This window comes from Echeneis naucrates, chromosome 14, assembly GCF_900963305.1.
Source record: "Echeneis naucrates chromosome 14, fEcheNa1.1, whole genome shotgun sequence".
Classification (NCBI taxonomy): domain Eukaryota; kingdom Metazoa; phylum Chordata; class Actinopteri; order Carangiformes; family Echeneidae; genus Echeneis; species Echeneis naucrates.
In genome coordinates, this window is record NC_042524.1 from 9637096 (window position 1) to 9658499 (window position 21404).

At 40.3% G+C, this 21404-nt stretch overlaps 1 protein-coding gene across 2 annotated transcripts in view; it reads left to right on the forward strand.

Annotated features, from left to right (window-relative positions):
* Window positions 1-19069, forward strand: part of jade2 (jade family PHD finger 2) — a 157321-nt gene extending 138252 nt beyond the window's left edge. The window contains exons 12-14 of one of the 2 annotated variants that reach the window (XM_029519683.1): window positions 4501-4632; window positions 14024-14169; window positions 16163-19069. In XM_029519683.1, coding sequence (XP_029375543.1) covers window positions 4501-4632; window positions 14024-14169; window positions 16163-16966 — 1082 coding nt within the window. In that variant the 3' untranslated portion in view covers window positions 16967-19069. The remainder of the gene's footprint in view (window positions 1-4500; window positions 4633-14023; window positions 14170-16162) is intronic. The other variant, XM_029519684.1, reaches the window with a different exon arrangement.
* The last annotated feature ends 2335 nt before the right edge of the window (window positions 19070-21404 follow it).

Consider the following 21404-nt stretch of genomic DNA (forward strand, 5'->3'; position numbering starts at 1 on the left):
TGGGTGGATAGAAAACACAGGCTCCGTTATTTTCTAGGGCTAGCACTTGTTCACACACACATACACAAGCACACCCACACACACATCCAGAGAATTATTGTGATGCAGGAAGTGTACTGCATTTACATTCTGGCTCAAACTGAACTGTGACAAGCTGACAGTGGTTAGTATTGGTCTCTCTGATCTGCTCTCAGAAAGTGTGTGTGTGTGTGTGTGTGTTCAGGAGCAAGAGGAAGACAAAATAAGGACAAAGAAAGAGGAGGATGGGGAAGGGATAGGGAGGTCATAGGATGAAAGAAAGGGTGGAAGAAGAGAGGGAAACAGGAGTGGTGATGATGAGAGAGGAAAGAAGACGTGTGTGACGAGTCTGAAAGGATGAAAGAGAGGGTGGAGAGAGGGAGGAAGAGAAAGAAGGTGTGAGAAAAAAACTTTCTCATATTGCACTAATGAGCTCAGGTAAGAAATGGGACACAGTGGCTACACACACACAGACTCATGCTGCAGTTCAGCACACCCAGAAAGAGGGGAAATTAATCACACACTTCAAAAAGACAAATCCCCTGGTACAGTTTCGCCTTCTAAACTAGGGAGGGAAGGAGGATTGGATGGAGGGATAATATTGCAGGGATGGAGAGAAAGGCGACAGCAGAATATAAAGACAACAGAGGGGAAAAAAGTACAGATCTGACAAAAATTTGTTTTAAAAGGTTTCTGCTGCTGATAGTTGGATTTGTGCTGAGATTACAACCTGCAGGGAGAAAGCTTCCACATGTTCAGCAGAGCCTGCAGGCATCCTTGAAAAACCAGACTTAGTTGTCCTTCTTTTCCAAGCTGTACATCATATCAAAGAACAAGATCAGATTAGGGAAAAATTAGAAAAATGTTGAAAAATGATGCCTTGGAGATCAGAGGATAAGATGGTCCTCCTGTCAAAACAAACACAAAAAAAAAAAAGAAAAAGAATGAAATAACATTGTTGGAGCTGTGCAAAGAAGCATTCCCTCTGGGAGGTCCCCTGCCGTTAATGGCCTCCGCAATTTCAGCAAAAGCCATAAAATAAATTGGAAAGAGGGGGAGACGTGTCTGGGTGATGTAACTGCACCCTTTTAACAATCCTCTTAGTAAAAAAAAAGTTTAACACAGTCATGTTATACTACTTCCACAGTCATACCAATTCCGCATGTCAGAGTTTTGTAAGGATTAAGTCTGGCTTCAAAGTCACCCTATAGCTAAAAAGCGCAAGTATCGAAGCCACATTCCCATATCACTGAATCACTTGCTTGGACTGCTCTCAGATAACAAACCATGAAATCACATCAGGACAGGTTGACACTTTTTCAAATCTTTCCCACTTTCCAAATTCTTTTTTTAATCACTATTGTGCAATGTAGTCCTCATTGTTTGTGTTTTATCACATTACTCTCTGGCCAAAAAACATCACGCTGAAGCCTTTTGTCCTAAAAACTAAGCAAAACAGCTTTCATTTGTAGGTGAGGTGGTTTGAATCCTGGTTTTTAAGGTTCAAGATGAGCAAGAGTTGTTTTTCTGCTTAAGTGTAAAATGGGGCAAAAAATGCACTAAACTTCTGAGTTTAGTGCATTTTTACAAACTATTGCAATTTTCACTCCACATTCTTTTCTTCTTATCAATAAGTGTTGTACTCCTGCTCCTGTCACACAGACAAACACACACACACACACACACACACACACACACGAGCACATACAGCTAGTTTGAAAACTGTCTCTGGTCTCTCTCAGCGTCGTTCATGCATGTTCTGCTCATCCATGCTAGAGCAAGCTTGGACAGCATACTGCTGGCTGTGACAGCCACAGACATACATACATAAACACCCGCACCTGTGTGCACAGTGTCAGCATCTACTGTACAGACTGAAACAGACACACACTGACCCTTTCGATTTCACTTTATTTTATATTTTGTCCATCGCTAAGTTAGCAGATATTGGACATGTTGAAGTTTTGGTTTGTGCAGAAATTCATGGCTCCAAGAGGATGAATCCTCCTGACTTTGACCCTCAGCATCACCAGTGGTTCAGAGATTTTGCTTAGTCTGTGAAGTATACCCTAGATTGTTCATTAGTATAATCTAATCTTAGCCTCTTGCACCACCATGAGGTTGTAGTTTTGAGTGGAATGTCTCAAAATATATTGGATAAGTTGTCCTTATATGTGGTAGAAAAGTTAATATTCACCCTATGATGAACTGGTATGACTTTGATCTTCTGATTCGTTATTCAGTTCGATCAGCAGCTAACACCTAAAACTGTCCAATAATCGATTTAAATTTTGAAGCACATACATTCAATATTAACGGCATTTACATCTGTTGCAGCTGCATTTTATTTTTGGTGCTAAATTTATTAGCATTCAGCTTAAAACACTGTCACTGTGCTTAACTAGCTGCAGGCTTGAGATCATTCATGACTGCTGTTTTTACCCCAGAGTGACTGCTGAGCGACATACAAGCACACAAGAGAAAATAAATATAGCTCTTCTGAACTTCAGTATAGCTGTAATGAGCCTGCAGGTGCCACCTGCTGTATCAATGCACAGACATACACACCTACCTGTGTACATAATAATGTACAGGAGACTTGGCTAGCTGTGCAGGTACGACTCTGTTTGTGTTCACAGCAGGAGACAGTTACAACAAGATGTCCCAACAATAAGGGCTTCTTGTCTCACTGATTAAGAGACACAAATAAAAACCATTGCTACGCATTATATGTGAATCATTGCACTGTAACGACATCACTCCATGCACTGTGTGTGCAGACGTTTGTTAAACCTGCAGGGTTTTGTGTGTATCTGTTAATACAGTTGAGTTTGTTTTTCTGTAGAATCACGTCGTAAAAAAAAAATTATATTGAATATAAAGCTGTCAATGTCAATGGTCCATCAAAAGAAACTTAAGCTGCATCTATTTTGATAATCGACTTTTAAAATCTTAACTTACCCAACCAAAACCTCTTTAATGGTAAGATTTTCCACCTATCTCTTTTCTTTTGTGCGCGTGTGTGTGTGTGTGGGGGGGGGGGGGGGTTGTTTGCAAGTTGGGGAAAAAGACAATCATAAATGTTGTGTTGTTTATTATATATATATATATATATATATATTTATATATATATATATATAATGGTGATCTTATTTTGTCTACATATCCTTGTTACCTGCCACACACCCAGCTGGAGGGAGTGAGCAAGCACTCCTGGAGTGAGAGGACAGCTCTCAGCAGGAACACGCTCTGCAGGGCTCTGCTGCATGTCATACAGTGTGTGTGTCAGCATGCTCACACCTGAAAACTCACCAACAGCTGGTGTGTTGGTGAGTCTTCAGTTATGTATGTACGGCTCATAAGTATCTGACGGTATGTCAGCCGGTGTTTCATTTTTCTTGTTTTTCTTTTTAAAAAGTCCAATTGGCTTTTCTGTTTGAACACTGTGAATCTCCACATAAATAACCAGGAACCCACAGAGATGCATTTGTTTTCCTGATTTAGCTCTGAGGTTTACTGAGTCACTGTTCATCAAAACCACACAGGCTTTAAATCTGACAGACTTAGCCTCTGACTTTAACTAGAATACTGAACACCTAAAACAAGCATTAACATGCATCACAGCCTATCAGGTTTTATCTGGATAGAGGAGAGGTGTAAATGTACACTGAAGTTAAAAAGTAGAGGTGGAATTAGAGGGTTAGGGTTAGAAAATAAATCACATTTTGGCCCTCATTATAAAGCAAAGGTGTAAACATGCCACCAGTTAAAGTGTATTAGCCTATCAATGGAAAAACAACTCGGATACTGAATGTTTTATGTCTATGTGATGAAGATACTTCCAGTCATTATGTTCTAATCAGATAATCCTAAAGGACCAGCTCTCTGACATAATGATGAGGATTCTCATCCCTCTGATCTGTTTGTTTTGTTGCAGCATTCTGAAATAATTAATTCACTTAATTTAAACTATTACTTTGTTATCTCAGGCAATTTAAGAAAATCATCAATTTGTGATGAGCACTCAGGTTGATGCCAAATAAAAACCGTCAATCAGCAGCCTCAAGATCTTTTTGTAGATATCTCAAAACATAAAAAATAACTTCTGATGGACACATAAAACACAATTCAGTGCAATCAATCTGTCCTCTTTAATTTGTGCCTCAGGCCTTTATGTACACCAGAGACGCCCCCAACTTTACAGTCTTTACTGCTTTTCCTTCTTCATCGCTCCTTTTGGCAGTGATCTGTCTTCTAAGCTATTTACATCTAAATGTCAAATGCTGCTGTTGTCACTAAATATTCTGAAAAAACCATTTGTACTGTATTTCTACAACTTAAATATTCATTATGTGCTACTTTCTCACTCAAATTCCACCTGGAAGAAAGTAGCTCCCTGAGGCTCAGTGACACTTTCCAGCTGAAAGAAGCTTGAATTGAATAAATCCTTAACCAGAGCCCGTCTTGTGTGTTTCCCTGCAGAGAAAACCCAGAAGGGAGAAAAGAGGAAGCAGAATGGAGTGAAGGAGAAAGGAAAGGAGAGAAGGAAGAGTAGTCCTGAGAAGAAAAAGGAGAGATGGAAGTCAGAGAGCGGCTCCCTGCTTAAAGAGCTAGGTACATTGTGTGTTTGTGTGTGTATGGCTGGGTGGACACCCTGCAGGGTTTGCAGCATTCAAATGCACCTCACTGGCTTAACATATGCCTACGTGTGTGTTCATCTGTCCGTAGGAAAAGGCATGCTGACATAAGTCAGCACATTCAAAGCCTTGATGTATCAATAATTTATTTGAGGCAGAATTTTGAAATGCAGTCCTCATGAGCAAAGAAATAAATTCAATAATAAAACAACCAAGACATTCAAAAAGTTTGAAATCGTTTGAAAATATCATTTCAGTTTGGTTTCATCTTCATGAAAACTGTTTATGTGGAATCTTAAATAAAATGTTGAAGCATCAAGAGTTCTGAAACCTTCAAAAAACAGAGTTTCATATTGCTACTGTCAGCATCCTTTCTATACTGGTGTTTCACTTTCTCTTCATGTGTCCATCATCACTGATGCCATACAATTTGTGTCTGATCAGTGCAGATCAAGTGTCAGATTTGAGGGTAAAATCTTTAATGGGCGTTGACCGCAGTTCAGCCCTGTGATATATCACTCTGTCAGCAGGGAAACATAACTCTGAGACAGACAGAGAGGAAAGCCATTAGAGTGACGGAAAAAATTCTGTGAGGCTTGATATTATACAAATGTCAGCAGTGTAAATCATGCACTTGGTGTCTTTTCTGCGGTTAAATTGCCATATTTTCTATGGAAAATATAATTGTAGAACATGCTGACTGTTACCACAGAACTCACATACATATAAAAATATAACCACACTTCTAGGTAAGGGTGACTGTGCGGCAGGAACCGTGATTGGCTCACAATTTTCCATTGCCAACGGATTCATTCATTAATTCAAAAGCAACCTATCCCGGCTAATCCTCACTTGTGTTGTAGAGTCTGTATTTTCTCTGACTTGTGCTGGTAGGTGGATTTATCCAGAGCTTCACAATAGACAATGATCTTTCCATCTGTAGTGCCGAATCCAAAATGCCTCCACGCATTACTCCTCTAATGGTATGATGCCAGTAAACATCATTTGCCAACAGACCACAGAGTAGATCAGAGCTGTAGTGCAATTAATAAACCCTCCAACCCACCCACTTATAGTATGCATGGTCATGCTAGTACTTTTTTGACCAAATGAGAGAAGCTGAGATTTAGTTTGAGATGAGATTATTTTGTGTGTGAACACTGTGAGTTTTAAATTTGAACATATCAATGCAGACTGAATCCTAAATGTGGAATTGTCCACTGCTTCTACACCTACGACACAAATCAACATATCCATATATCTAAAATATTACACACATTAAAAGAAGAAGAGGTAGAGCCACTGCTGGTATGATAAAATGCCTCATTGTATTTTGTCTAAAAACAAAAATATTCTGACAGTCATGATTCAAAGTTTTTGAAAAGGAAAAGGAACGAAAGTTGTGACTATTTGGCAGAGAAATTGAGAAATGATGGTAAGATTGAAGAGAGAGGGAGCAGCTCTGTCACTGTTGATCTTTGTCATTAATGAGCAGCTGGGTGAGAGACACTGATGGGATAAAGGAGAGGGAGACTTGTCATTGCCAGTCCTTATCATTTGAGAGATGAGGATGGATGATAATGGTTGTCAGACTCACTGGAAGGTAATCAATTTCCCTGCTACTGATGGTGACATCGTGTTAAGCTCCGAAGACAATAACTGGTGACTGAGCTTGCAGATTATATGAACAGTATGTAGATATTTTTTTGTAACATTGCCATCAGAGCTATTTAACTGAATCTCACATTCAGAAAGATATAAAGGCTCAGTGTCTCACTTGAGGACCCTTGATAGATTGTTGATGGACACACAGAGCCACTGCAGTGATTGAAGCTGTAGCTTTTAAGTTGTCAACATGAGACAAGCCACCTGCTTGACTATTGAGGTGCAAATTAACATTTCAATGTGCAGATATCCTCATAAAAATAAAAAAATAAAAAATAAATAAAGACTTACAGCTCTGGAGCAGTCTCTTCATCACTTAACACTGAGAGATGTTATATTTTTTATTTTTTTCACCTGGGAGAAGAGACATGTTTGACTTGGTGAAGGCTTCACCAAGTCAAACAGGCAATAATTGTTTTTTGTGGCTGAGAGTTTGAATTTCTCAGGAAATAATCCAGGTTCATGCTAGCGGCGCTAGAAACGTGTTGACTGATGGTTAAATCAGGACAGCAAATACCAAAGCCTCTTGGTGTTGCAAATTGGATCTGTTTGTGTCCATTCATTTCTTCATCTGCATTCATTTAGTTTGTTTTCAAGGTGATGTCTGCAGAGCCCTGAAAGTCATATTTGTGGGTGGTCCTGAAAACATTCCCTAGTTTATTTTCTTAAATGCAGCTGCTTCTCAGGACAGTAGAGTAATGACAATTTGATGAGGGCTGGTGCAGTTGGTCATGGCAGAACCAGCATGCAACCAAACGCAGTTTTGCTTTCTTTCAGGTTATATCTTCTGCTTTGGAAACGTTTCAGTCCAAAAGTGCACAAGTATGCTAGGCCATTCAAAAAAGGTGGAAGCACATACGTTAGGCGTTTGATAACATAAAGATAATAAACTGCGGTTCTGATATATTTTTTCTCTCAAATTTTCTTTTTGATTTTTATTCATAGAATAACTGTGAATGTTGACTGAACAGTGACATTATTAGAAATACTGACATTTATAAGCGGAAGTCAAATATCTAATGGCTTGTAATTCAGTATGAGGTAATTACTCTGTCCTAATCTGTCCATATACTGACCTTTACTCACAAATGTCTACAGAAACAGTTTTTTGGTTTCATCCATTGGCAAAGGCTTTAAAGTCTTCAATCTTACATACTGGGGCTTAAAATAAAGTATTAAAAATGAATTAAATGTCCAGTTCAACATGAAAGAACAACCAAAACTTAATTGGTAATAAAACAAAATAGTAATCACAATGCAGTTGTGCCAGGGGGAAAGAAATTCTTCAAAAGCTCTTTCAAAGAAAAACAAGTTGTGATATATTGTGTTTGTTAAGGCAAATAAAAAGGAAAAAAAGTCCTTGCATGTTTTAATGGTCCCGAAAAAAACCACCTCAACTGTGAATAGCGCCCATCTGCAGTTCGCCAAGGGGGTGGATTTATACTCTTACATAATGTTTGTTTACACATATCCAAATCTAAAAAGTTCTGAATATCCCTGCAATGACATTGTGTGGAAAAAAAGAGAAAAGCTGTTGACTGCACAGACTGAAGAATAACTGCATGAAATTAAGCTGAGAGCCTAAATGAAAAATAGCCCTGATGACTAATTGTGCTGTCTAATGTAATTTTTTGGGGTTGTTATGTCCATAGAAGCAGCTAACCTGCATACAAGATAGCAATTTTAATAGCTTCCTTAAGTTGGCCCCCACTCTTTTATAAAGAGAAAATAAACAATAAACAATTTCTCTACCCAATGTGCCAATGCACAAAATACAAGACACATGAAAACATGTTAAATGTAAAGAGCTCGGTTCCTTCCAGTGATCTCAGAAATTGAACATGACAATGTTTCTCAGAGCAAGAAAACCCACCCAACAAAGAATTCCTGCCGTCATCAAAGGATGAAACCTGGAGCTGCTCTGGTGATAGCTAAACTGGCTCTGACTTTAGGGATTATAGGAATTTAGTAGAAATTGTCTACGGCTAGGTTCAACCTGACTCTGCTGTTAACATTTCTATAACATTAAATCAATTTGTACATCCAGGAAGATTGACTTTCCAGGTTTAGAGTTTTTGCCATTTTGTGTCAGCTGCAGCCTTGAGGTTTAAAAAATAGGCTTGTGAGAGGAAAGTCAGATCTCTTGAGTTCACTCTAAATCATGCTGTGCATAGGATTGAGGTCTGACCTGTAAATACTTCAGAAGTTTTAGCCAATATTCATACATCATTTTAGATTCACAATTCACTTTGGGGGCAGCATTGCGGCAAAGTGGTTAGCGCTGTTGCCTCGCAACAAGAGGGGGCTTTGCTGTGTGGAGTTTGCATGTTCTCCCCATGGTTGCATGAGTTTCCTCCCATTGTCCAAAGACATGCATGTGTGGGTTAATCCATCCATCCATCTTCATCTGCTTATCCAGGGTTGGGTCGCAGGGTTTAGGTTAATTGGTGACTCTAAACTGTCGTAGGTCTGAGTGTGAGTGGTTGTTGGTCTCTTTATGTCTCTTTGTGGTGACCTCGCCCTCGCCTACTGTGAGCTGGGATTGGCTCCAGCACCCGAGCCATGACAGAAATGGACAAGCAGTAGAAGATGAACAAATAAATGAATTCAATTTGGAGGGTGCACCATTTTCAGGCTTTTACTCCAGAGTACTGCATGCCAAACCTTTTACTTAGTTACTCCACTGAATGCCAGTATGAAACACACAGAGTGATTAAAGGAGCTAATCTTGATTAAAAAAAAACCTTTGACATTCAAAAAATGCCAAGAGAAGTGTGTGAGAGTATGTGGATTTGTTATTTGGAATATTTGTCAATTTACAACTCCTAGAAGCATGTTACAGCTTCCAGCCAGCATGAGAATGACTGAATTCAATGACATGAACATGTAGTTTACCAAAATTGGTCTACTTTTTTTGGATGAGCGTGCTCTGATGTGCTCTTACTAACGTTATGTCTCCAGCAATGAAAAATACCCGCTGCTGCAAACCCATCATTACCCACAGTGCTGTGCAGGTGCAAGTCTTTTGAAATTAAACTAGACTTTGATTCCTGCTCTTGTTATTTTCTTTTCCCTGAATGGAGGGGACATGTTTCGTAAAGTTGCACAACGTGCCATAGTCGTAGTGCTGGGACTTGGTGCTCAGCTTTCATCATGTGTTTTTCGTCATACTCATCATAAGTCACCCTATAGGAGGGTGAAAGAGAGAGAGAGACAGAGTGAGCAGACCTGAGGGTCAGTTTTCCTCATTGGTGTCTCAGTTGGGTTGATGAAAGGAAGATAGCAAACAGACATTATAGCTATTAAGAGCCACCACCAATACAGCATTAATTATTTACATTAAATAATCAGTGCAATCACAACAATCATTTAAAATCAGCAGGGGGGTCGGTGCCTTGAAACAGCTTCCTGCCCACTCTCTCTAATTGGCTCTTCAAAAGGACTATTTCCAAGAAGGCTTTAGCTATTGCCGATCATTAATCTCTAGTATATCAATGTCAGTCATTAAACAGTTGATCTGCTCAAACAGACGTATGTATACTGTAATATGGAGAATATACAAACATACACACACACACACATAGGCCTATAGTTAGAGAGAGACAGGGAATTTCATCCATCATCATATGTGCCTTACTGTCCCACTTGCAAGATGCAATCTGTTAAAGATATTTTGTACGTCTCACCCACACGTGCACAAACAGTGACTATCAGTGATGACGCACAACTCCCTCATTTCCTTATTTAACCAGAGCTCGGCATCACAGAGCACCCAGTACTTTCCCTTCAAAGTGAATATGATCAATAAACACAGATAATAACAGAGTGCAGGAGAGGAGTTCTGCTCTTCCAGACTTGCTACTTCTGATATTAACTACCTCTCCTTCTCGGTTTATCTGCAAATTTTCTCCTCCTCAGTTTTTCACAGACTCTCTTTCTCCTCTTCTCTGGCTCTGTGTTGTAGCAATCTCACATTCATTTTCTTCCTGTCTATCTCAGTCTTTCTACCTGACTGCTGAGGGATAGGGACTGCAGCTTCATGTTGACTAGACTGATTTAAATTATTATGTGTTTATATAACAAATCAGAATGTGCACTCTGTGTGTCTTTGTGGCATGCAGCCATATTATTTGTGTTGTTTTTTTTTCCATAGTAAATTCTCTTTTACACACATGCATGCATATATTACATCAGTCCTCTCCCAGTGTGTTGTCTGTGTGTTTGTCTTTTCATGCAGTATGTGTTCATATCTCGTGTGTGTGTGTGTGTGTGTGTCAAGCCATCTGTTCTCTGTCGTGTCTGGTCCTGTCTCCCAGGGCTTTGTCTTCCTCTCAGTGTTCTGGGATCAAGAAGACAGACATGTACCATAACTCCCTCTCAGATGTACTGTCCCCTATCCCCACTGTTTATTAGTGCAGCCCATATGCCAGTGGTGATTGGAAAAGGAAAATTGTTTTGAAATCTTCCTGGTGTCATACTCATTGGCACTGAGGATTTTCATCCCTATAACTCCATAACAAAATTCAGAAATCCAGTTAAAATGTTATTCACTCTGAGTATAAGAAATGACAAAGTTCTCAGGAAAAAAAATCCAACAAATCATCATCTGGCCAAGAACATGGAGAGATGACGAAGTGATTTATTTTATCTTGATCCCCAAACACAGTGGACAGCTTTTCTGAACTCACCCATCTATAAATCAAATGTAGCGTCATTCTGAAAGTGCAGTTTATCCAGTAACAGATTTCATTGGCTCATTTAACAGAAATTAGATTTTCTAAACAGACCTTGTGTTTTTCCACTTTGAAAATGAGAAACACAACTCAAGGACATTCAGCAAGTTTATGCATCAGCAAGCACATCGTGGCTTAAATAATAACTGTGAGAGAAGCAAACAAATCACCTGCAAAGTAAATTTGGTCTGTGTCTACTGATTACACCTCTAACCAATGTCAATAAGAGAGGGCAGATCCAATTTCTGGCTTTGCAAAGTTGCAGATTTAATACAGTTGAAATGCGTCCATAGGATTCAAACAACACAAGAACACAGTCATAGAGCTGAGACAAAACTCTAGGAGAGAGTGACTTAAAGGCTACCGAAAATCTTTTCTGGCATTGTATTACATATTTAGCAGGAATGTTGTCTTTTACACTGCAAATTGGTGTATGAAATTTAAATAAATATATTTTTGATTGCAGTGCGGCAGCATAGTGGTTAGCACTGTTGCTCCTAAATAAGAAAGTCGCAGGTTCGGTTGCCCACCTGTGGCCTTTCTGTGCGGAGTGCGCATGTTCTCCCCGTGCCTGCATGGGTTTCCTCCAGGTACTCTTGTTTCCTCCCACCTTCCAAAGACATCATGTCTGGGTTAATTGGTGACTCTAAATTGTCCGTAGGTCTGAGTGTGAGTGTGAGTGTGAGTGGTTGTTGGTCTCTGTCTGTCTCTGTGTGTTGGCCCTGTCATGGACTGGTGACCTGTCCAGGGTGAACCCCGCCTTCACCCAGTGTGAGCTGGGATTGGCTCCAGCACCCCCTGTGACACAGAAATGGATAAGCGGTTGAAAATGAATCAATGAATGAATGAATATTTTTGAATCTATAAAGGTGGAAATATGAAGAATAACAACTCCAGTCACACTTGATTCTTTTGATATTTCACTTCACAATAATGCAACACCATAAGATCGTTAAAGTGAGTCCGCTCCTCTCACGTCTATGTCTGAATGTGTCAGTAAAAAACAAAAGAGCCTCAAGTTTTTATCACAAGTGATAAATGTGCTCCTCACGCGAAGCATCTCGGCTGCAGTGCAGTCAGTTTACAGTGCGATATTACTGAGGTGTGTCTGTGCCCTGTGTGATGGTGTTCTCTCTGTATTATGATTTAGTTTATGTGCAAGATAGCATCTCTAAAAGATGTCTGTGTTCTTTCAGCCTGCCTGAAGAAATTCAAGGTTGTATTGTAATGACTGTGTAACTTAATGGGTGTGTTAGGGTTGGGTTTTTCTTTGAAGAACTTCTGAAGAATCAAGTTCAACATGATGCATTTGTTGAGATCGATAATGAGTCCAAATTACTCGGAAGAATAGGGTAAGATCATTTTGGCACAATTTGGTAAGAGGCAGTAAGAAGCAGTTTTTCCTTTTTTTTTTTTTTTTTTTTTTTTTTTTTTTGGTCAGTCGTACAAAGCTTTTTTATTCTTGGTAATTCTATTTTTTAATATTTTATTTTGATATTCGTTTGGCTTGTATTCTGCCCTCTGTTCTTCTTGTCTCTCCTTCGTGGCTCTGATGAGTTAATGAATCTTCAGATCATCAGCGCTTAGCACCTATACTCTGTTTCAGTTCCTGTGTTTTTGTCTTTCCAAGGAGACACTTTGCACCCAAGAACAATCATCAGACTGTTGTGAGATCTTTATACCTAGCAACACACACACATGCACAGGCCTGCTCTTGGCCATCTCCTGCTGTTAGTGCATTCCTGGGCTAGCTGGCTAACATTGCTTGCTGCTGCAGCATCAGTTGTTATGTGATGCCACACTTCAGGCCTTTTGTTGCGATGAGACCAACTGCTCTCCAAACTGTGACGCTCATGTAACGCTGCCTTGAAAAGGGCTTAGATGGCTTTAAATGGAGCAGGACCTTAGCCTACAGTAGCATTGTCATGGCTAACAGGTGGAGCATCATCAGTTCAGCAGTAGCCAAACAAGATACAGCTCCACCAACACCGGGCTTCCTCTGGCCTTTATCAAATTATATATGGGAATAATTAGCAAAAAAAAACTGACCAAATGGTCTACAATATAGAAAAAGGTGTTTTCCTTCCACTCTATAGATGGAAAGAATGGCCACCACTCTTTGCCAGGCTTCTATATAGCACAGAATTTAAACATGGAAACAGACTAAACAGTGGATTTGTTTCAACCTTTCTCTCTGGACTCCACTCACTCTCTCCTTTGTCACCACCTCCTGTCTTCACACTTCTTCACTGTCTCTTTTTTCCCCTCCGTCACCTATTTCCTTCCTCTGAGCTCTCCTGACTCCTGCAGAGACATGCTGCGTCATGGAAACGACCGGCTGTGTGTGTGTGTGTGTGTGTGTGTGTGTGTGTGTGTGTGAGAGAGAGAGGTGAATAGCTGGTGTTAAAGCCACCCTTGCAGCACCTCCTACCGTCCTGCCTGGCAGATCATTATAGCTAGTGAAGATTTGCATGTAGGCTGGAAAGACAGAAGAGAATCGAAACAAGAGAACTAATCCTAAGTCTTAATGTGCTTATGTGTATCATTTTTGTTGCTTCTGTGAACTCGACTAGATAAACATTTTGCTTTGCTCTGTTTGTGACTAATCTAAAATCAAAAAGCTTGACATAATGACATTTTTTGGTGTTTTTGAAGTGATTATTAATAATAAAAAGAGTATCAAGTTGTTTTTAGAGCCAACATTGTCGTCAGGTATGGAGAACTAACAGTTATCATCTTTAAAAGTGACAATCCTGTACAAGGACCAGATTGTAGAGCACTCACTGTTTATTTATGAAAGATGTACATCGCCTCACCTGCTTTGTCTTCTCCCTCTTCTCTCATTGTCTTCCCTTCACCCGACCAATTTTATCCCATCTTTTCCCCCCTTTTCTTACTTCACTGCTCACACTGTCTCTCTCTCTGTCTCTTCATCTCCTCTTCCCTCCCTGTTTATGTCCCTTCCCTCAGGTCTGTCAAAGTCCTTCCCATTGGACAACTCTTTGTTCGACAGCTGGCTTGCTCAGTCGGTCCAGATCACCGCTGATGACATGATGAGCCAGTGGGCTCTGGGTGCCCAGCATGGGGACAAGAGCGGCAGCCTGCTCTCCGACCAGGTAGGCCTTCACCAGCAGAACAACAATGCCTTCAGCTGGATCTGAGTCAACTGTAATTTATGACCCTGATATAAAATATAGATACTTCACTGAAAGAGCAGCAGCTGATTAAATCCAGTAGTCGATAGTTAACCTATTAAATACAAAGGAAAATAAGTATAAATAATTATAAATGAATTAGGTCTTCCAGCAGACTTTTGACTCAGCTTCAGTACACACAGACAGCTCATGGATCAGATCCGTTAAACAATGATTACATTTGACAGGTGTTGGCAGTGAATTGTGGCTCACACAGCTAAAGTCAAACAACTGAAATCAGCAGCAGACACCCGACAGTCCATCACTTCTTGAACTGAATTTGAGTCTGCTACACTGATGAACAAAACTATTGCCAGGAACCGAGGAATGATCCTACTCACAGACCCGATTGACACAGACATCCATTGTTGCGCAAAGCTGTGGGTCAAAAAGTTGTTCTTATTCAAGGAAGGGCATAAGATGACAGGCGAGAAGCTGACATCTGCATAAGCGGAGAAATGTGTAGGCAAGAAGTCTTTTCAAAAAGCAAAGCAAACATACCAAGATTGAGCATTTCTTCAAATGTTAATCCACTATTACTTTTCATTTCATGAACTTGAAAAAGCAGCTCAAAAACACCAAGTAACTGTCATAAGCACAAAGATTTAGGCATCCTATTAAATCACTTCTTAGTAAGGATTAAACTACATGCAAATGATTTCTCTTCTTTTCCAATCAAAGCTTGTTGATCCAACAACCAGTACTGTTTTAACAGAATGAGGGAAGTATTGATGTTTTAGGCATTTAGTTTGTAAAACAAAGGTAGAAAAAAAACTGTACATGGTAAAGAAAAAAATTTATATTTTTGGTTTTTGACCGACAGGAAAAAAAATGATTTTAATAGGGAGCCTTGTCTGTAAGAAATTATATTGAGCAATTTTATTGAAAATGAATAATTAAGTAAAAACAATTGCTGTGAGTTATTGCAATAACCAATTTCCAGAAGAAATTGTTTATTTGTTGTAATGCTTAATAAAGCAAGGTGGATTGTGCCTGTGCCTGATAATGAAAAGATAATGAGAATGGGCACTTCTTCTTTTGACATATGTCACAAAAAATCCACATTTAAAACGACATTTGTGCATTTTTGATGTTCAATAATTTAGATCAAGACCATAAAATCTTTATATGATTATTTGGAGTTGTTCTGCATGGTGTGTTCATCACTTTGTTGAAAGAGTTGATGGTCCAAGCAGAGCTGCACTGTGGCTGACCTGCTGTTCTCCTCAGGAATGTGCTCTGTTTGTGTATCGATTGGCAGGGGGCTCCGACTAGAAAGCATGATATCACGCCATTGTTTGGGAATGTGTTTACGAACAAAGACACAAATGATAAAAGCACCAAGAATATGGTAATTTTTCAAACAGAGAGAAATGATACCTGATATCCTGAAGAGAAAGATCTGCAGAAATAAAAAAGTGTTGAGTGATCACTGACTTTTGTCAAACAATCCAAGAGTTTCCACGTTACATTGGCTTGGAACTGACACAAAGAATAAAAGCCTGTAAAACAACAAGATATTCAACAGAAACCGCCCATGAAGATATAAGCAATGTGACAAAGGAAGATGCTGTCAGAACATGTCAGTTTTGTCACGATGTGGCATTAAGTCCTCCCATCCTCTCTTGATGAGCTGGTGAAAATGTGCGTTGGTGGGAAGTTTTTGTTCCAAAATTTTACGAAATCCAAGCAACAAGGAAATAAATTGTCTTCATCAAGGGTAACCTTTCAAATAAACCTATAAATATATATAATATAAATATGAGTATTTTGCGTAAAGAAAATATTTTTTTTTCTGGGAAGGTAAACTGATGCATCCATTCTTTCTTAATCTGCTTTTAATTTCTTTCCCTTCATAACAACTATTTTATCTCATTTCATTCTTCACATCCTATTTCCTGTCTCTCTCTTGCAGCTCCTGCAAGGTGAGGAGAGCCTGCTCAACCTTATGATGGAGAACTCCATGCAGTCCACATGGAAAACTCCCCAGCTGGGCCGCAAACCGCGGGGGAGCAGCAAACCCCGTGCTCGTGGACATCCGACCAACGCCACCCAGCCACAGACACTCCTCTCTACAGCATCTGCCTCCGCAGCTAGCAGCCCCTCCACCGCAAAGAGCCTGTGGGTGAGTGTGGTGGAGGACAAGCCAAGCCATGTAGGCCGAAAGGGGGAAAGGTCCAGAGGCTCCTCCAAAGCACTGCACCACCACCACCACCACCTTCATCACCACCAGACCAGGGGCTCTGACCTGCATGGGGACCCCCCACCGCAGCCGCCCATCTCCAAAATGGATTCCTGTCACATCTCAGAGGACCGCGGCCCCTGGGACAGCATCCATGCAGAGAATGGTGTTGCATCAGGGACTGGTTCTGCTTTTACCACAAGCTCGTCTCCACTTCCAGCCTCCAGCCCTGGTGTCACAGTTCCTGACACAGGAGTGCTCCTTTGTGGTGGGGCTCCACGACTCCGTCTGCACCGCCAGGGTAGATCAAGAGGGAGGGGCACAAGCGGAGGTGGAAGCATAGCAGGACTGGAGTCTATGGACCTGCCGCTCACAGGAAAGGATGCGTCCCTCCTGGACACTGCCGAAACTGACGGGTACTTCTCTGACGCCGAGCAGAGCGATTCGGACACACGCTCCGGCGGACGCAAACTCCGCTTGCCACAGTTGCATTCTGGAAACGAGGACCTATTGAGACAGAGCGTGCTGGCATCCTAAAGAACTGAGACTCAAAGCAACACACAAACACACAATTATCCAAGCAGAGTCTCGCTGGCTAATTGTTTCTCCATCTGTGCCCAGCATACAGCCTACACAACATGGCTGGATGGCTTTGTTCAACCAAATCCCTGTCACAATTACCAGTGGAAAATCTCTTCAGCTCTGACCTGCTTTGTTTTGGGAGGGAATTTGAATGTAGCTGTTTGCCCGTCGTACAGTAAAGCTCCTCCATCGGACTGTAGTTTGTTATTAGACAACCACAAGATGCGATACATTCAGCAATTAGAAACCTTTAGTCTTCTTGGTTTTTTGTGTTTCAGATTCATTTTGTTTCTGGGCGTGGAAGTCCTGTCCTGGCCTCATGTCTGCCATATCTGCCAGACCTTGGAACAAACATTTTGGGGCATTATTATTATTATTATTATTATTATTATTATTACTACTATTACTATTATTATTAATATTATTCAAGTTGGTTTCAGGGTCTGCTTCACTTTTGGTCTTTTATAGCCTGAGATATGAGTCCAATGAGTCCTTGTTTTCTTGAATATATTCAATGGAGGGAAAATGACACACGAGAATAGTTCAAATACGTGTGCAGATGAAATGAGAAAACATACTCAGCCTTGAAAAGCACAACTAACTAGTCATAAGAGCTGTAATGTAAGCACTTGTGTGTAAAATAGATGCTCATTCAGGATTGGGGTCAATTCTCATAATTTTGGCTCAGTTTAAAATATGTACACTCAAAGCTTCATTCTCAAATTTCTCATTGTAAACTTAAAAACTCTTCTCCAGCTTTTTCCAGTTTTTGAATAGTAGGTGGGTTGACCCCAACCCTCATGCTCGTTCACTTTGACACACAAAGACACAAACACACTGACACACAAGCAAATCCCTTTGCTTACATCACAGCCATTGTTGAAATATTTGGTCTGACTTTTGTCAGCTGCTTTCAAATTCTTCCTCATTCAGAGTTTTGTTTCTTTCTTCTTCTTTTTTTGTAAGCCTGAATTTTTGGGAAAAAAATCATTGTAGAAACTCTGTGCCTTCTGTCGCTCACCCTGTGCCCCTGCCTCCCCTCAAACCCCTGCACACCCCCACTTTGTCAATCGACCAAACAATCAGCAAGTAGATCATTGAGTCGTTTTTCAATCGGATTTGTAACAATCAAACCAAAAGGCAATCCAGTTGGATTGGCTACCAAGTGTAGCCAGCATTGGGCTCCTTGTCACCTTAACAATTGTCTAGTGCCTGAAACAAGGATGTAAATGCAGCATTTGCCATCAATCAAAAAAGCATCTGCAACATTTAGTGAAGCAGAGCCACGGCATACTATCGGTGCAAAGAGCTGCCTGCTGTCCTTCGCCCCCATAACTAGATCAGTGCAGTCCAGAGCCATCAGTGAGCAGAGTTTGTTCAGGGCGCCTCTATGACATTCGACCACAGTAACAGTTACTGTTGAGAACAGAAAAACCCAGATCGTATAAGAGTAGCATGGTAGCTGGCTGAAGGAAACGTTTGACAAAATAATCTCAATTCAGATGTCCAATATTGGTGAGATCACTTGACCTAAAAGTGGAAAAACAGCTTCAAACCTCAAACAATTTTTTCCCTGTGACCTTTGTCTTTTTGTCAGCTGCATATGAAACAATCAGTGACACAATCTGCTGGCTAAGACGAACACCCACTGTCTGGTTTGTCCATAATCGTTTTTGGATATTAATATCTTCAGAAGTCCGATATTTCTGGTTATTATGTGAGGTCATGTGTATGTATAACTGAAACTTTGATGTAGTAAGACAGCCAGCACTGGACAAGCTCACAACACTCATGGCTCTGCTGCATCTTTTCCTCCTCTTAGATGAATGATGACAATGTTTTAATCCGCTTCAGAGGCCTGTGCTCCCATGTTCACAAATTGAGTTGTTTGTAAATTTGTTTTTTGGAAAAAAATAATGTTTGTTGTCTCTCAGAGAGTTGTATTTTGTACTTAAGCAGTCCATGGTATTCTCAGGGGTTAAAAAAAAAACAACAACAAAAAAAACTTTTAAAAAAGAAGAATAAAAGGTTAAAAAATGTATTGAAAAAGCAGCAAGACGTAGATGCATATATATATATATATATATATATATGTATATATGAATATATATATATATATACATATTTTATATCATATACTATAGATATAAAGTGATGTGTGTATGTCTAGAATCTTCCTTATTTGGCAAGCTTCACTGTTTGAACTCCTACATGACTACTACTGAGCATGCTCCTTTCAGTGTGACCATAAAACCATCAGCCCTGGGTTTAATAGTCTCAATCAATAATTAATGGTCATTTTAACTTGCCTGAGTAAAGAGATGAAGCAGACAGGTCGGATAATATTGGCACTGTGGTCAATTACAAGGAGGGACTGGTTGTTCATTGTCTCACCTAAAGGCCGCTTCACCCAGGCCTGATGAACAGATGTTTAAATGGAGGTGCGAGTCCAATCTACTTCCTCTGTGTTTTGTTTTTGTTTTTTTTTTTTGTTTTTTTTTTTTTGTTTTTTTTTTTTTTGTTTGTTTGTTTTTCTGTTTGGACAGCTTCTAACCTGTCTTCTGAAGTGACCACGCCAAAGAACAGATCTGTATATCAAAGCAGCATACTTACATCTTATCTACGCAAACACACATCCACGTGCTCCGTCTCTGGCTTACAAGATGAAGAATGTTAGATAAGCATGTCCGTCGGCTATGTCAGTGTTGTCCAAGTCGGCTTGGTTTAATCCAGTTTCTTGACCAGGTCCGACCTTGGCTTGATGTGGTTCGCTTAAAAATCCTGTGGGCTCAGGCGCCGTGCCTTGGTGTGGTGTGAACCTGTTCACTCGCGCTATTAATGCTTCTACACCACCACCAATCAGAACCGAACCTGGATTCTCCCAGCTCTACATCCACAGGGGTTCACATAGGAGCCTGTCAACACAGTTACAGGCCATGGTTGACTCACACACATTAACCCCCTTCAGAAAAAGCCAAATGCTGCTGAACTGAACACAACGTACAGCTCGCACAGACACACACAAACACCAGAGCTGGTATTACAGGGTTATTGTACCAGATGACTAGTTTTTTTTATGTATATATGGTCCTGACTGCATCAGGAAGTACGAGCTTACTCAGAGTGAATCGCCCCCTAACAGCAGGAGAGTACTTTTACAGGTGACAGCACTCTGTCTCTGTCTCCTTTGTCCTTCAGGTGTAGCCATCGTAGAAGATTCACATAGTTAGTGTGCCACACTTCTCCCACAGAGAGGAAAAGTCGATAAAAACCCTCTTTGGAAAGTTAGTTTTTTTTTAGGGGGGGGTTAACTGTCCTCTAAAGCAGCATAAATACAAGACAGATGGACAATTTCTGAACTTCTACGTTGGCTACCGCAATTACAATGTGCATGGAAACTTACCATAACAACACATACAATAACTGCAACAAATCTTGTGTTTTGAAGCGAGGATGTGGCGAAGTATCATTACGACCCACACAATCCTCCACCGAATGGTCGTTACCATTCATATGTTGCTAAGACAGAAAAATGTAATCTTGGTTTCAATATTCAATGTTCAGAGTAGCCTGACTTTGTAGACAGTGGTATTAGACAAGGCCTCACTTGTAAAGGCCTTAACATGTAGTAGCAAATGCTAAGGTTGCACAGTGCTGGGTGGAAAAAAATAGAATTGCCCCAACAGGAAGTTGTGGAGGTGTTCAGGAGTTAGACTTGCTGTTTCTAAAGATCCTCTCAACCTCGTCATACTTTCTCTGGCAAACTGATAATTGCAGTTCAGATGTTTTTTTCTCCAAGATATTGTGCAGCCTTGGCAAAATCACAAACTGGTTATTATTCTATATTTACAGTGTGGCTTCAATGCCCTCTCCTTCCGCTTCGTAGATACTGTAGACTGGAGTCTTTTGCAGGTTCTTTTTTTTTTTTATATCAATATCCACTAGAATACAACTTCAAAGCATCGCTGTCCTGTGTGGTACACTAGTGTGGGTGTTGGCTCATGGCCTGATGCGCTCTGATGATCTTTGAATTTCGCAACTATGTCAGGTGAAATTTCCACTGTGTGAAATCTGGACCCAAAATTTTGAAATTTCCCTATTAGGTTGACATTTTCCGCCTCAGAGTGAAGCATCGGCATCAGGATCAGTTAAAAAATCTGGTATCAGATGAATTTTTTCTTGTTCCGTCTTACTACTTTCAGTCGCTATTGTGTTATGGATAAATATACGACTATACTGTTTTCTAAGCGGTGAGCTGATGCATGTCAGAAGCAAAACTCTCCCCCTGTTGTTGGCATGAGTGTTGCACCACAGAAAGAAGTTGGTGGGCACCGTGCAAGTAATGGCAGGTCAAAAACACACCTACACACAGCAATAAATCCTGAGACCTCAG